This window comes from Myotis brandtii, unplaced genomic scaffold, assembly GCF_000412655.1.
Source record: "Myotis brandtii unplaced genomic scaffold, ASM41265v1 scaffold1064, whole genome shotgun sequence".
Taxonomy (NCBI): Eukaryota; Metazoa; Chordata; class Mammalia; order Chiroptera; family Vespertilionidae; genus Myotis; species Myotis brandtii.
The window spans coordinates 37,332-53,770 of record NW_005353602.1 but is presented as its reverse complement, the minus strand read 5'-3'; the positions used below and the strand labels follow the sequence as shown (position 1 = coordinate 53,770).

Here is a 16,439-nt window from a genome sequence, read left to right as displayed (position 1 = left end):
GGGGGGGGGGGGGGGGGGGGAGCAACAAAGAGAGAAACCACAGAACTCTGCTGCCCCTCCTACAAAAGGCCCAGAAAGGAGAGGCGGTGGGCGGGGCCCCCTCACCTTGGCATCCTGCTTGGTGAGGAAGTCCACGAAGCCGAATCCCCGGTGCGCGCCCGTCCCGGTCATCTTCTTGGGCAAGCGGACGGTCTTCAGCTCCCCGAAGGTGCTAGAAAGGAAGGCACACAGGGCAGTTTCAGAATGGAGGTCTGCCCAGGGGGAGGGGCAGACTGATGCTCACAGGCTCGGTGCCTCCCTGCAGGAGAGGGAAGCGCGGGCGGACACACACAAGCACGCGCACACGCCTCGCGCCAGCTCAGGGCACCAGCAGCCTTCTCCTCCAGGCCCGCCACCACGCTGGGCACAGGGGGAATGAGCAGGCTGAAGATGCTAACGGACAACACTCGCTCCTCTCTGACAGGCCGGCACACCACTCCTCCCCTGGCCCACGGGGTGTCCAGCCCTGTACACACGTGGCCAGACTTCGGAGGCGAGGGCTGCTCGTGTGTGCCAGCCGAGGCTCCACACAGGGTTGGCGTCGTCTCCCGCCCTGAACCCACCCCACGGCGGAGCTCTGCATTGAACAAGGCCGGGCCTGGGATGTATCCTCAGTGCAAGACGCCAGAATGACACACAGCGACTCCCTCTAAGCCCGTCCCCTCCCTCTGCACATCCGTTCTGATGTCTGCTAAGCCGGTCAGGCAGCGCTCTGGGGGAGGAGGCGGCTCGGCTCCCAGAGAGGATCAAACAGGTAAACAGGCTGGGTCCACCCCCGGCCCGCCTGTCCTCCCGCATAAACCTCAGAGAAATTCCCGGACAAAAGCATCGGGCCTCCGTTCCTTCTCCCTCCCGCACGCCCCGCCCCGCCCTAATGTCCATTTATCAAATGTACACGTGCAAACTGCTGCCGGTAAATATTTAATGTGCCCGGCATCTGAGGAGAGGAATTATTTTGTATTTGAAAATCTCTGCACACTCGATGGTGCCTGCACACAGACACATGGCGGTCGAGGAGGCTTTGGGGCCAAAGACCGAGCGGGTAAAAAACACGGTAAAGGCCGTTTGCTCTGGCGAAACGATATAAGCTGAATCCGAGCGTTAACCCGCGGCCCTGCCAGCATGACCAGGCATCTGCCAGCCCAATTTCCCAAGTCAGGACACTGTGTAAATGCGGCATGATGAGTCCTCAGGATGAATCTGCACGTCTCCGCGGAGCTGTGCCGGCCGCGCCGCTCCCCCCGCCTGGCGCCTCTGTGAACAGGCGACAGAACCCAGAACCGGGGCTGCTGGTGCCGGGGCCAGCCTCCCGGGAGAGGAGGGCTGGCGCGCTCGGGCAGTGGAGCCCTGTCAGTCTTCCTGGCCCATGTGGAGGGGGCGGGTTGGGGCTCAGAAGCCGGGCAGGTGGGGACAGGCAAGAAGATGATGTGACAGCTGAGGAGCCAGGCCGCAAACCCTGCTTTATTCTGCCACCTAAAGGCAGCCGCGGCCCACGACAGACAGGCTGCCTCTTCCTCCGTGGAGCCCGGCCTCCGGGCCTCTGCCGGCTGGCCTTGGGGGTAGGGGTGGCTGAGGTTCCGTCAGAGCCTTCAGATAGAGGGGCCTGGACTCCAGTTTTTCAGAGAGCCATAGAGAAGCAGGCACGGAGGGTCTGATGGCCTTGAGGGCGGAGTCTGTGAGCATTCACACCTGGTGTGAGGAGGCTGACGGGCACAGGGAGGCCTCGGAGAGACCGCCTATGTGCCCAGGCCACGCTAGGTCCAGTATAGACACGTCCCGGACAACCTGTGGTTGTACTGGTCTCTCCACCCACTTCCCACCCCAGCCCAGGCTCCAGGCTCTTTCAGGCCCCGCTTCCCCACCACCCGCCCGCCAGGAGCAGCCTATGCTGATGGGCTGTGGACGCCTGTGCAGCTCTCTGCCTTCCCCTGGGGCTGGGACCCGCTCTGCCATAGTAAAAATCACACCGTCTTGTTTCTCACGGGGTCTGCAGCAGGGAGACCAGTGCCTGGATCAGCGTGGACGCCTGGCAGTATTTTTGAACTGAACCAACATGTGAATGGTAGCCCTAAGGGCAGTCACAACCCCTGGTACATTACACCTGTGCTCACTCAGAGTGCTGTGATGAGGTTTACCTGAAACAGGCCACGGGCCACATACGAACAGCACGAATGCTAATGATCAGTGCTACCACCCCATTTTACAGATAAAGAAACTGAGGCTCAGGGAGGCAGCAGTTCTTGTTAGTAAGTGGCAGGGCCAGAAGGTGAATTCGGGGGTGTCTGATGCTGAGCTCCCTTTCTGCTGCGCCCGCTTCACCCCTCAGCTACCTGGAGGGGACTGGCCCCTTTCAGGAATGGGGAGGCTAGGAATGCCCTGAGGGCTCTCTGAGGGGTCCAGTGACTTGTCCGAGACCCCAGGACAAGGGAGGCTGACCAAGCCCAGTTCCTCCCACCCGCACCGTGGACAAACCCCCTGCCTCTGCCCACGGCCATAGTCCTGACCCTTGATGGTCTCACAGCCTCTGCCCAGATCTCCTCTCAGCCCTCTCATTTCTGGCGAGCAGCCTGTGTGTGTGCATGTGAGAGAGAGAGGGACAGGGGGAGAGGGGAGAGAAGGAGAGAGAGGGAGAGAGACTGAGAGGTTAATTCCTCCCTCTCTGCAGCACACGGCAAGCTGTGGATGCTCCGTGCATGGTAAGCAGCTCGGGGTCCGGAGAAAGGCGAGGGAAATAATTAAAAGGTGGAGAACAGAGCTGATGAGGAGAGGCTGGAGGAGCCATGCTTACGTGGCCTGGGGAAGTGGCATTGAGAGCTCGGCGCGGGGTAGGGGGGGCAAGACAGAGGGGTACCCTGGATCCAGGGGGGATGGTGGGCAGGGATCAGAAGTGAGGGGGCCGGGTGGGGGAGGATCACAGCCCGTCTGGGGTTTGCAGGCAGATATCTGCCGGGCAAACGAAAGGCTGTGTCCCATTATTCTTCAGGGGCTCAGGGAGGCTGATGGGAGCTTGCCTCCTCTGTCTGGGAAGAGGACAGGAGAGAGCTGGGGCCCATGGAGCAGCAGGAGATCAGGGCTAGATCTCGGAAGGAACCTCCCGAGGCTGTGAAACCACCACCATTGCTGCCATCACCCCGGGGCCCAGTGATTGGGGGCCTGTGAGGGGCTGGGGCTTTTCAATGTACTGTTTCCAGGCACGATGACTGGGGGCAGTAGTGATACCCTCTAATTTTACAGGTGAGAAAACCAAGGGCCAGCGAGGCCATGTGACCCACCAGGCCCCGGGCTCAAACCTGCCGTGGCTTCCCTCCGGGAGCCAGAACCAGGCCGGTGTGGAAGGCTTTGGCTCCTGTATGAGCGTGTGGGGGTAGTATTAGGGTGATGCTAGTGATCTGAGAGCGAGAGAATTAAAATGGGGAGAAAGAAAGGGTTGGGGGAAACAAAAAAATCGATGAAGTAACTTTAGCTCCTCGGAGATGAGCGATATATAAATCTACCAGCCACTATTAAGGCTCTTATCTGACAGCCAAGCCCGCGGAGCCATTTTAAGTGGCTCTGGGAGGAAGTTGTGTGTGGACTTCGTGTCCTGGGAGCCGAGGCCGCCACAGGTGAGACCGGCAGGGCCCGGAGAGGGAGGAAACCGCAGGCACCCAGGACTCCTCCTCGAGCCCAGACACCGCCGCTTGGGGAAGGAGACACGAGACACGCACACTCCCCACTGTGTAGATAATAGAAACCACAAAATAGCAATTACTGTATCAGAAGCTGTGAATAAAAGGGACACACCGGGCTTTTAAACATGGCCCTCCTTCCCTCCCCCACCACGCTCACACTTCAGTAACGAACTCACACCTCACTTTTCCAATTATTTCATTCACCTCGGGTTCACCAATTACTCCCCCACGCCTTGGCCCGCCCCCTCCGCCACGCCGAGCGCGCATGACTGGTGGCGGATTTGTGGGTTTCCAACAACTGGCGTTTGTGGTCACGTTTCTAATTTCTTCCGAGGTGTGTGCAGATGGTGGGGGTGAGGGGCAGGAGGGAGTGGGAGGGGGCGCCGAGGTGCTGCCCTGGGCAAGCCAATTACGCCAGCCTCATAAACAAGTCTGGGCGTGCAAATCGTGTTTGCACACAGCCCGAGTGCAGGCACGTCCGTGTGAGAGCCCTGCGTGCAGGCGGGCCTCCTCCCCGGGTGTGCTGTGCACCTGACCCGACCTGCAGTCCTGGATGGCAACGGCTCTGCTACCAAACAAGGGACAAGGGACGACTCATCCTCTCTCCTGGATGGAAATGATGGGTCAGGGGAAGGCAACAAGGGGGGAGGGGCCAGGGAGGCAGAGAGAACCCTCGGGGGATGCAGGCTGGGAGGCGCCCTACCCCCCTGGCCCGCACGCTGACACCAAGTGGGGGTCGGGCACACGGAGGAGCCCAGGCTGTGCTGCTCCCGGGACATCGTCCTTATCACTCTCTCCCATCGGGATCCGTGAGAGCACCCGGTCCCAGCAGGAGTGCGGGGTCCTGTGGGGAAGTCTGGGCAGGACTTCCTCCCACTCGCGCTCAAGGATGGCTGAGGGGAAGGAGCTTCCGCCGGGACTGGAGTCAGATGACAGTGTGGTCTGCGCAAGGCAAAGGGGAGGTTTTCTTAGAATCAACTACGGCTCCTTTCTGTTCCTTCCCCAGGTAAGAAAAAGCAGCCAAATCTCTTGGCATGAAAATGCCTTTCACATATGCGAGGAGTTTCTAACACACATCACACACACGTAACATAAAACCAAGGCCCAAAGCAGTCATGTGCTTCCTCCAAGGTCACCTGAGAGGCAGCACCTGCCACAGGGGTGACCTGTCCAAGGTCCCACAGGTGATAATGAGCCGAGCGGGGCCCCAAGTGGGGGTCTGTTCCTGAGCCGCTGCACGGTGCCAGACGTCAGCCTTGTGCTCAGGCGACCCTCACCTCGGGAAGAGCAGACAGTGGGCCCCCTCAGCCTCAGAGACACAAGAGGACTTCGGGATAAAGCCCCTCATCTCAACTGCGAACGGCTAGGGCCAGGGCTTCAGATCTCTGCGCACTTCCGCCCCCCATGCTCACCACCCTCAGGGGCGTCCACCCCTGAACCCACAGGCATGGAGTAGTCCCACTGGGTGAATGAACGTGGCAGGTTGGCAGAGGCTTTGCCCAGTGTCCTGTCCCAGGTCCCCTTTCTTTACAGAGTGGCCATGCGGCCAAGGGCCCCAGTGGAGTGGACAAACCTCTGCCTCCCTCGGTGACAGGTGAGTCGGGGAGGCTGGGGGACAGGACCCGCTGTCCAACTCCCCCACTTCTGCGATGCGGACACATAGGAAGGCAGCCTCGCCCAACCCTCCAACCTCGTTGGCTTTCCTCCCGTCCCGAAGCTGCCTCAAGGACCTTTGACCTTGCTCTTCCATAACCTGGAAACCTCCTTCCCTAGATATTCCCACGACCAACTCCCAAACACACAATCTCAGCTTCAACGCCACATCTCAGAGACCTCCAGGGGGCACTCTGCTCGGTGATGCTCTGGACCCAACCCCCCGGCCACTGTCGAGTTGGTCTGAGACGGTGTGTTTACTTTTTGTCTTTCCCTCCCTGTTCTAGAAACAGGAGGAACAATCGAGATGACAGGCTCCCAGTGTCCGCAGAACCTAGGACGGTGCCTGGCACATAAACGACACTACGTGCTCATTCAATCTCGCAGCCAGCACTAACCGCCCCAAGTGCCGGGCCCTGCTCTCCCGGGAATCACCACACACGATGCCCAGGCAATGGTGGCAGCACCGTCATGCCGGGGCAGACACTCCGTCTGTCTCTGCCCCTGTCCTGAGGACAGCCTTGCATGCACAACAATCACAAGTTACCCCAGGAGAGTGTGGCCGGGCGGGGGGTGGGGGTGGGGGGTCCATCCTCCTTTCAAAGGCTCACATTGTCCCTTCAATGGCAGGAAATAAATCACAGTCAGCACAACGGGCGACTAGATGTTAACCGAGGGCCTGTGGCTGGGGGATGAGTCCACCATCAGGTCCTGTCGGTGGAGAAAAGACAGGGTTCCTTCCAGACAACCCTGGCGCGGGCACGGGCCGGGGGCACGGGCAGGGGTCTCAGCGTGGTCCGACTCCCCCAAAAGGTCAGGGAGGTGAGCGTGTACCAACCCCACGGAGCCGGAGCCGACGCTGAGCAAGGAGCGCTGGCACTGGGAGCCGCTGAATGGAGGCGGTTACGCGCGGCGTCTCTTCCTCTTTTGTTCCCTCTCGCTCCTTTTTAAAGAGGGCCTTTTAGAAGGAACTTTTCCAATTACTCGCCGCTCATTACGGTGAGGGCCGGAGGGAGAAAGGTTACCTTATCACCATCAGCGCACGGCTCCCTTTCATGTCTGCCTCTCGAAGGCTGAAAAATGGCCTGGTTTCCAAGAAAGTGGGAAAGGAAGTGCGGAGGACGGCGCCTAGCTGCTCTCAATAGCCTTTCACGGGGCCCTTTCCAGGCGAGCGTGACCCTCTCGTTTTCTAGATGAGGGATCCCGGGGACAAGCAGTAAATGGTGCCTCTGAATCAGTCAGCGCCCCTGGCCCAGGCAGAACCCAGACTCTCCTGAGAGGTCCTGGCAGAGGGGACAGGCCACCGGGAGATGAAAGCTCCAGGCTGAACTGATGGGAGAGGGAGAAGGAAAGAGAGAGGGAGGGAGGGTAGGAGAGAGAGGGAGAGAGAGAAAGAGAAAGCGAGAGGGGGGTAGAAGGGGAGAGGGAGAGAGGGAGAGGAGGAGAGGGAGGTGAAGGCATTTTGAGACCTTGAGACATGCCAGAGCCAGGCCAGCAGAAGGGGGAGGATGCTGACCACCAGGCCCTGGACCTTGGGGCAGGCAGGTGATGGAAGGGAGCCAGGAGAGCCCAGCTCTGTGGGACCCCTGGCCAGCAGCATCAGGGGCATCCGGGAGCTCATCAGAAGTGCAAAGACTCAGGCCACCGGTCTCTCTGACTCCAAAACTGGGGGGTGGGGTGGGACAATCCAGGTTGGAACAAGCCCTCCAGGTGAGCAAGTCTGCTCTAACGGAGGGCGCAGGGGCCAGCCACAGTGTCACCAAGAACAACACAGCCTACAGCACCTTCACACTCCACTTCCGTTCTGAGTTGGCCCTAAGGGGTCAGAAGGGCTTGTCTATTTAGAAAGTCATGGAATCTCCTTAGGCCCTCATTCCCGAGAGGGTCTCTCTGTCTCTCCTCCTGGCCCGCTGCAGCCTGTCGCCCCCTCGGTTGCCTGTGTTCACATGTGTGGGATTCTAAGCAACTGGAGGACAAAGAGGGTCCTGCCACTGTGGTCTGTCCCCCAGCATCTACCCAAGGCGTGGACACATTTGTGGCTACACATGCACTGACCCCCCCCCCCCCCCCCCCCCCCAAGACCCAGACCGAGATGGAGGCTCGTTAGGAATGTCAATGCCTCGCCATCCAGGCCTGTGGACCAAGCACGTCCTGTGTGAGGCCCCGGGCTCTGTGCTGTGAAGGAGAGCGGACCCGACACGTTCTGGCCTCCACGGGCACCGCCTCTTTCTCACTGATCGTAAGCTGGTGGTTTTCAGTCCCCCCGCCCCAGGGTCGGTACACACCTTCAGTAAAACAGTTTGGAGTGTTTATCTCCAGTATATGCACACTTGTAACTTATGAACAATGGCTGTATGTGCTGCTCTTTTATGTTCATTGTTAGATATTTAAACATCAGACAAAATTTAAAGGATGAGAGAAAACATAAATAGAAAAGGAATCTCCAACATTTTCCACTGTTCCCCCAAATGACGGTACCGGGGCCTTTCTGGAGGCCCATGATTTGAAGGCACACCCCAGGCCAGGCCCTGCAGCAAACACATCCCATGTATAACCTTATGCAACCCTGTGAGGCAGGGATTTTGCACCCATTTTCCAAATGGAGAAAGCGAGGCTCAGGCTGCTTTTAGGGATTTGCCAAAACTCGAGAGGCTAGTACATGGCAGAGCCAGGACTCCCTCAGGCCGGATGGAATGTTGAAGCCGTGTTCTTAAACCCTGCTCTGCGTGAGGGGCCCATCTGGCACGGCTGAAGGATTGAAGAAGCAACTTAAGATTGGACGTTGTCTGCTGAACCTGAGTAGAGTCCTTAGGCAGAAATGTCATCAAAATAGTTTTTAAAATCAGAGGTAACTTTTAAAAAACAGTATTTCTCAAACTTACCCTGAGTGGTGTTAATAGGTATTTTGTATAAAAGGGCTTGTGGGATTAAATAAGTTTGGGAAACATCTAGTTAAAGTTCCTCTACTGCAGACCTTGTCAGTACCTTAAAGATATTAGAGTGTGGGCCCCGCACACTAAGGGTCTTGGGTTCAATTCCAGGTCAAGGGCACCTAACCTGGGTTGTGGGCTCTGTGGGAAGCAACCAGTTGATGTGCCTCTCACATTGCGCGCGGTCAAGGGCACCTAACCTGGGTTGTGGGCTCTGTGGGAGGCAACCAGTTGATGTGCCTCTCACATCGCGTGCGTGCGCTTCTCGTCTCTCCTTCCCTTCCACACTCTCTGAAAAGCAATGAAAAAATATCCTCAGGTGAGGATTAACAACAACTAATATCCATATATATTAAGTGCATGGAAGAGTGAGAGAGAAGATTGTTTCTCAAAGTCACCCTCCCCCGAAACAAGAAAACCTATTAGCATCTCTCAGGACCCTGGTATTCCATGAAACGCAGCTGGGAAATACAGCTTGGGAAATAAAAAGGAATGAGGCGGTCATTGCGGACGGTCTGAGCACACACAGTGAGGTGGGAGGCCTCTGCCCTAACACTCAGCGAAACCTAATTCTCCGGGGACTGTGTGAGGGGACCTGCTACAGAAGATGCCTGGTTTTGACAGAGAGGGGCCAGGTCATAGCTTCACTGGAAGAACCTAAGTTTGGAGTCAGACCTGGGTTCAGACCCATCCCTCCACCCCGTGTCACCTTTCTGAGGCTCAGTTTTGTCACCTGTAAAGTGGGCCCCCTCTCACCTCACATGGCTGCTGACTCCACGGTTCCAGCCTCTCTCAGGGATGAAGAAGCGGAAGTTGTTGGCAATGCCCATGTCCACTAAAAGGATCTGTATGGGCGCCAAGCAAGGGACGCCCCCCAAGCCCTTGGGATATTTCGGATGGAAGCGGAGGAGCAGCTGGGCCAGGCAGGCCCCTCCCGGGGGACCCCAGGGGTTCCAGCAAAGAGCCGACCTAAGAGGGTCGGGTGTGGCTTTGTGATTCCTGGAGCCCTGAGAACAGACGCAGTTCTCCATCTCATCCACATGTCCTGCTCTTATAAGATACTGGTATTCCATGAAACACAGCTGGGAAATACAGCTTGGGAAATAAAAAGGAATGAGGCGGTCATTGCGGACGGTCTGAGCACACACAGTGAGGTGGGAGGCCTCTGCCCTAACACTCAGCGAAACCTAATTCTCCGGGGACTGTGCGGGGGGACCTGCTACAGAAGACGCCTGGTTTTGACAGAGAGGGGCCAGGTCATAGCTTCACTGGAAGAACCTAAGTTTGGAGTCAGACCTGGGTTCAGACCCATCCCTGCACCCCATGTCACCTTTTTGTCACCTGTAAAGTGGGCCCCCTCCCCCCCACATGGCTGCTGACTCCACGGTTCCGGCCTCTCTCAGGGATGAAGAAGCGAAGTTGTTGGCAATGCCCATGTCCACTAAAAGAATCTGTACGGGTGCCAAGCAAGGGACACCCCCCAAACCCTTGGGATGTTTCGGATGGAAGCTGAGAAGCAGCAGCTGGGCCAGGCAGGCCCCCCCTGGCGGACCCCAGGGGTTCCAGCAAAGAGCAGACCTAAGAGGGCCGGGTGTGGCTTTGTGATTCCTGGAGCCCTGAGAACAGACGCAGTTTTCTCCATCTCATCCACATGTCCTGCTCGCTTTATAAGATAACTGAAAGCAATTGTCCCCGAGGAGGCCTCCCTCAGCCAGACCCAGGCACCAAGTCCTTCCTGGGCTGAGCAAGCCCATTGGAGCAGCTGTGTCCCCTTCCTCTGCCCGGGGCGGACACGCCGGTCAGTCCCCGCCTCTGCCGGGTGAGTTAATGAAACACAGCGCCGCTCTCCTTCACTTTCTCCCCCTCTGGTCTTCAGCTGCCTCAAGTACAGCTAATCCCATTACAAGAAAATAAAGTGGATAATTCAGGCTAATGAAATCGTTGCAAGAATGTGGCCAGCCAGAGGTGGACATTCAGAACCAATTTAACACCCTTTGGTGTTGTTATCCGCAGTACAGGAAATGTTGAGAGGAGGAAGGAAAAAATTAAAAAGAAAAAAAACGCCGGCCTCTTTCTTGTTCGTGTAAATCTGGTTAAAGAATTAATCCGCCGGGAATCTTGCTTATCGCCATTATCTCCGTCATGCCCGACATCTCCACAGTGACTCCGGGGTGGGGGGTGGGGGGGTCAGCAGCTGCGGTGGGACTGTGTCTACTCGATGCTTTTTGCTTCGCTCGGAGGATTACTAAGAGGTGAACTCCTGGGCCCCCATGTAACCACCGAATCCAGACACCTGACCATGGGTTAAACCAGCTGTTCCCAGAGTCTCTACAAGGCAGGAGAAGGTGGGGTGAGCTTCCGTGCAAAACGGAGCAGGCAGCTGGACACCCTGCCTCAGGGTGGGTCTGGGTGCTAAGGTGGGCGACACCCACTGCCACTGGCCCATACCCCCTCATGCCACCTGCCGCCAGGTCACAGCCAGGCCTCCTGACAAGGATGGCCACTCACTCCCCAGCACCTGCGACCTCCCTTCACTGTCCACTCCCTGGCCCCATCTCCCCCCACACAGGGGCCCTGTCGCCTTCATTTCTTTTGGACTCATTTCAATTCTCAGACCCTGAGAATTGAAGGAAGATCCTGAGAGGAAGACACATCACAAATCCAGGCTATCAGCCTCCTCTGCTCTCGAATGAGTCACGCCTGTCCTAACTCCCCGCCAGTCTCCCCATGATCTGGAACCTCCTGACTGGGGAACACAGAGGCAGCTGAGCGGAGCAAGACGGGCGGAGAAGCATGGTCTTACGAACAGGGAAAGATCTTCTGCAGAGCCTGCAGGGCTTTGTAGGGACTTTAAGGGGCATATGGGAGTAGGTGAAAGTTCCGGTCATGGGAAATTAGGAAATTCTCCATCAATGCTGCCCCGCCCCCGCCCCGCCCCAGAGTGCTAAGCGCAGCCCTCGATCACCAACACCTCCACTCTGGTCCAGAGGAACACATCCTAGGAGGTTTGAGGCCAGAAGACACAACGCTGGCGGACGGTGCCCCAGGGCAGCCTGGGCGCAGCCCCCTTTGCACAGGCAGGGAAGGCCCCGAGCACTTCAGAAAGGCGCCCATGCACAGCAGCACTTTCAGGGGTCTGGTGCTTGGAGGCCAGGCAGCGGGCGCTGCCGGGGAAGCCCTCATTCCTCAGAGATGGGAGAAGTGACAGGCATCGTGCGGGTGACAGGCTGAGTTATGGTGTGTTTGCACCTAGCGGTGAGTGCCAGGTCCCACAGAGCCAAGAACCATACGTCTTGCCAGCAGCCTGGAGACCTACTCAGCACGAGACAAAAGTAAGGGACCATAAACCTAGCAGCTGCCCCGCTCAGCGGCGAGACGGGCAGAGAACGCCGGGAGGAGGACGCGCCTCGAAGGCTCTCCCACCCAGCCCGCCACCTGCAGAGGCGTGTGCTTGCTGCTCCCTGCCTCCCTCCTGGTCGGCAGACTTTTCACTCTACTGTGTGTTCTGTCCTCTATTTGCTCCAGTCTGTCTCCCAGCTGGACACTGACGGTCAGCACCCCGGACAGCGCCCACAGCGCCTACAGGCCATTCAGCACAAGCAGACTGCTGAGTGACTGAGTTAGGAGCGGATGCTTGCCTCTTCCTCACTGTTCTGTTCTGGGCCCTCTCAGCACCCAGGTCCTCAAAACCAGAAACAAGAAACGGTGGGGAGGGGCCCACATTTGCCAAGTGCCTCCCCATGCCTAACCCTGCACCGGACGCTCTATGTTCACGGTCTAGAGCAGGGGCGGGGAACCTTTTTCCTGCCAAGGACCACTTGGATATTTATAACATCATTCACTTCATATAATTCACTTACTATAAATTTATGTTGCTATGAGAAAAGCTCCTAGATTTATTGAATTTCGAGTCCTGCCTACAGTTGCCTTGGCAGGGCCAGAGCAAACGACTTCACCGGCCTTCTATGGCCTGCGGGCCAGATGGTCCCCACCCCTGGTCTAGAGCAATCCCGAGGTGGCAGCATCTCAGGGTACATGTGACACCAAGGGGAGGCCTGTCTAAGCTCGCAGGGCGCTCACCCAGGACTGTGGAGTTGGCAGACTTCCTACTTGGCTGCGCTACGCCCGCTCTGGGCAGAGTCGCCGTGTCTGCCCTTGAACTCGCTCCTCAGGTTCTTGCACCCATCTGACTTTACGGTTGGGAAGAGGCAGAATATGGTCACTCTGTCTCCCTGGGGGTCCCCAGACCAACAAGTCACAGTGAGAGGTGACCCCTTTTCTGGTGCCGTAGGGTTCAGGCTGGGGTGTGCCTCAGGCAACTGAGCAGTCTCAACACCTGAGCATCACCGAAAGCCAGGACGATTGTCATCGGGGATGACAGCTGAGACACCCTGCAGGATGCAAGATGCAAACACAGCACAGGCCTGGCCTTCGATGGGAGGCCCTGGAGGCCCTCCCGGAGCAGGAGGCAGACAGGGAGCAGCGGAGGTGATTCATGGTGCTGAGCCCGCCGGCGCGGAGGGCGGGGAGGGACACTCACCCGGCCGGGACAAGTATTATTTTTAAAAGTCTGGGAAGGAAAACAACAATAAAACAGCTCGAGCTCAGGACGGCTGGCGAGGTTTAAGATGCAGTGAGAGGTGGAAATGGATCTGTGAGGGGGACCATTTGTTTGGGGCCAAATAAACCAACACAGCATGTGATTCGGTCGCAGAAGGAGAAGAGGACGTTTAGAATCGGATGGTCCATCGGAAGCAGAGACCCAGGGGGGGTCGGGAGGAGCGGCAGAGAGAAATAGGCCGTGGAGGGCGGGTTCCAGGGGAGCTGTGTGCATGTGAGAGCCGGTCGTCCCACCAGGGGGATCTGGGTGTGCGTGGGTGGGGAGGGCTCTGGCCACGATAAGAAACCCAAGACGCCCAGCAGAGGGGAAGTTAAGGGGAGAAATCTACAGTCAGAGGGGGAGGCAGGCCTCGCAACAAGCACTGTTGATCTCACAAGCCAGTTAAAGAGCATCCTTTGCAAAGTTCGCGAGGAGGGAAGGTAAATTATCTGTCTCTGGCGACGCACAAAACCCTAGCGGCGCTTTATCTCTGCTCGCTCACACACGGGCTCGCTCACTCGCACAGGAGAGGGGCTGTTTGCCAGCATCTTGCTGTGCCTCCTGCTCCGTTCCACGTGGAAGACAGGAAGTGTGGCCGCAGCTTGTTCGGAGGCAGCAGGCCCGGGTGACGTGTGCCGAGGGGCGGCGTGGGAGTTCACGTTGGAGGAAAATAATCAAGAGGTTTCCCACCCTCGCGGGGCCGGTGGGAGTAAATAAAGCCTGAGGTGGGTTCCCTGCAGGGGTCCATGCTCCCAGTGGGACAGAACGCCCACCTGGATCCGAGGGGTGTTCCCACCCTGGTGGGGGCTGCTCCTCCACAGCAAGGACGAGTTAGCACCCCGTGTTCAGACTGGGGGAGATGGAAGTCGGGGGCACTGATGATGTGGAGGCTGTCAGCACAAGTGTGGGGTGAGCTGGCTCGTCCACGCTGGGCCTCAGCTTCCAGAAACCATGCCTTCCCAGGTGTCGGCACTTGGTGGCCTGTTAAGCTGGCACACAAAGTTAACCAGCACAGGCTCTTTACAGGAGTCCGACGACCCCAGCTCTCGCCAATCCCACGCCCTGGCCCAACCCACTCCACACGGAGGCACCACCCTCACTGTCCCCCAGCGCGGGCCTCATCCCTGCACCACGCTGCTCCGTCACCCCGACACCAGGTGTCCTTGCCTCCGGTTCCCTGAGCTGTTTGTTTTCCTTAATCAGGGACTTATTAGATCGGGGCACTCATTAGAGGCCCAGAGAAAACCCAAGTCTGCGGTAATGAGGGAGGCTTGAGAGAGTCATTAGGCCTTTTCACCTCGCCCTCCTGACGTGCCGTTACCTGCGGGGCCGTCACGAGGGACTGATTCCTGGGAGCTGCCGTCACAGAGGCTGAGGCTGACAGGCCCCGCAGCCCCACCCAGCTTCTCCCTGCAGGGAGGGGTAAGGGAACCCCCTCACCCTGCCACAAGACGCAGTGCTCAGTGCTCAGTACTGGGAGGGAACAGGGCGCCCCGTCCCGCTCCCTGCCTGGCACACACCCTCACTCACCAACACACCACAGCACAGACCTGAGATAGGAGGAAGGCAGTCCAAGGCCACCGATGTGGGGGGCCACGTTAGGAAACTGCTCCCTAAACTAGAGCCTCACCAAGATGTGTGACTCAGTGGAAGAAAAAAAAGCCAAGTGCCAAAGAGTTGAAAAAAAAAAAGGGTGGCACGGGGAGAGGTGTGTTAACGTGCACAGAAAACAATTTCTGGACGGAAACACAAGACACTGCTGCAGGGGCTGCCGGTGGGGAGCAGCATGAGGGGTCAGACCTCGCGCCCCCCCTCCCCCGCCCCCATGCTGGAGGTTGGCGCGGGCTGCGGTGGCCAGTCTCGCAAGCGCTCACACGCCCTCAGCCCTGCCAGCCCCGCGCCCCCCCATTGGACTCTGGGTTAGCTGCGCTGACTCAGGGCTGGGGTGAAGGCTAGAGCTTTCTCATCATTGGGGTCTCAGGTCACAGCCACCTCTTCAGGGAAGCCTTCCCTGACCTACACTCCCAGGCACCGCCGACCTCAGCACCCACAAGTCCGCACGGTGCGTGTCGTCTCTGACGTCACCCCTTTACTGTCCACTCCCCACGTGTCTCTTCCAGCTCTGCCAGGACCAGATCCCCATGGCCCTAACACGCACTCGATAACCCAGGAAAGAAACGAACAAAGGGGAAACGAGGTCTGCAGAAAGAAGGGGGCCCTCTCTGCCGCCCCCACTCCTGGAAAACAGGCCGTCATTGAAGTTGACTTCGTCTGCGGACACCCTGGAGTCCGGGCCTGTCAACACGAGCACCCATATCACATGCAAATGCCCCCGCCCCAATCTGCTTCCTTACACGGGCAAGGCGCTTGCACCCCCTTGCCCCCCGGACACTGCGCTAGCAGGGCAGGGGCAGGGACAGGGAGGGAGCCCTGGGACCCTCTTGTCCTGGATTCCCCACCTGGCCCCATAACGACTTTTCTCGACCAAGTTTCCTGGCGGCTCTGGCTGCAGAAGGAAGTGACAGGACGGGAGACGGTACAGTTGCCATGACATCGCTGCCACGTGACTCAGCCTCAGAGCTCTGGCTGCCTTGGAATACTTTAACGATCTGTCGTGGGGAGGCAGGAAGGAGGACAAGTGCCGTGTGGCTTGATGTCCCCACCTCCCAAAATACTCTCGTTCCGTAGCCAGGGCAGCCCGCAGCTGCAGAGAGGAAGGGAGAGGACACTTTGTATGGGACCCAGGTGGGAATGCCTTCCCGATCTGCCTTGGGGGAGGGAAACAAGCGAATCAGAGAAACCGGAGGGATGTCTACTCCAAGCGTCCTCCTCCGGCCGCCAGCTACATTCCTTCCATAACCAGAGCCTGGAGCGTCTCCCTTTAAAGCGACCGCTTGTCAAAGCCTGTGACTGGCCCCCTCCCTCCTTCAGGGCGGAAGATGAAGCTGAGGGCAGGACAGGGTGGCAAGTAGCCTCCTCTGCAGTTTGGACGGTGGGTGTGGACAAGAAAGGGAGCGCTGTTCCGCCCCGTGACCTCCGGTGCCTTCAGAGGCGGCTTCCGCAGGCTGGGGAGGACCCTTCGTTCTGCGAACACCCTTGCTTCCCTGGACCACCGACTCGTGGGTGTCTCGTTAGGAGGCTCCATAGCTCTGCTGGGTGGAAGCAAGGACAGGAAGGTGCACACACCTTCCTCTCCTGGGTGCGTGTCCATGGACCACACGTCACTGACTGTGCACCTGGACAGCACCCTAGGTTGCAGGTTCGATCCCCGGTTGGGGCGCATACAAGAGGCAACCAAAGGACGTTCCTCTCTCTCTCCCTTCTTCTCTCTAAAATCAATGGCTGAAGGGTATTCTTTAAGAAGAGGAAGAAGAAGAAAAAGGTAAAGATAAAAATTATGAACAAGGAAGTAACAACAAATACATATGTATCAACAAGTGAATCTAAAAATCAAGTGAATAAAAAATCTGACCAACAGAATAAACTGGTGAATAGAATAGAATCAGGGGCATAGAAAGGGAGTGGACTGACAATTCTCAGGGGGAA

At 58.0% G+C, this 16,439-nt stretch overlaps 1 protein-coding gene across 1 annotated transcript in view; it reads right to left on the bottom strand.

Moving 5' to 3' along the window:
* Positions 1–16,439, bottom strand: part of RBM19 (RNA binding motif protein 19) — an 87,706-nt gene that overhangs the window by 34,975 nt on the left and 36,292 nt on the right. The window contains exon 17 of the mRNA XM_005857034.2: positions 106–211. Coding sequence (XP_005857096.2) covers positions 106–211 — 106 coding nt within the window. The remainder of the gene's footprint in view (positions 1–105; positions 212–16,439) is intronic.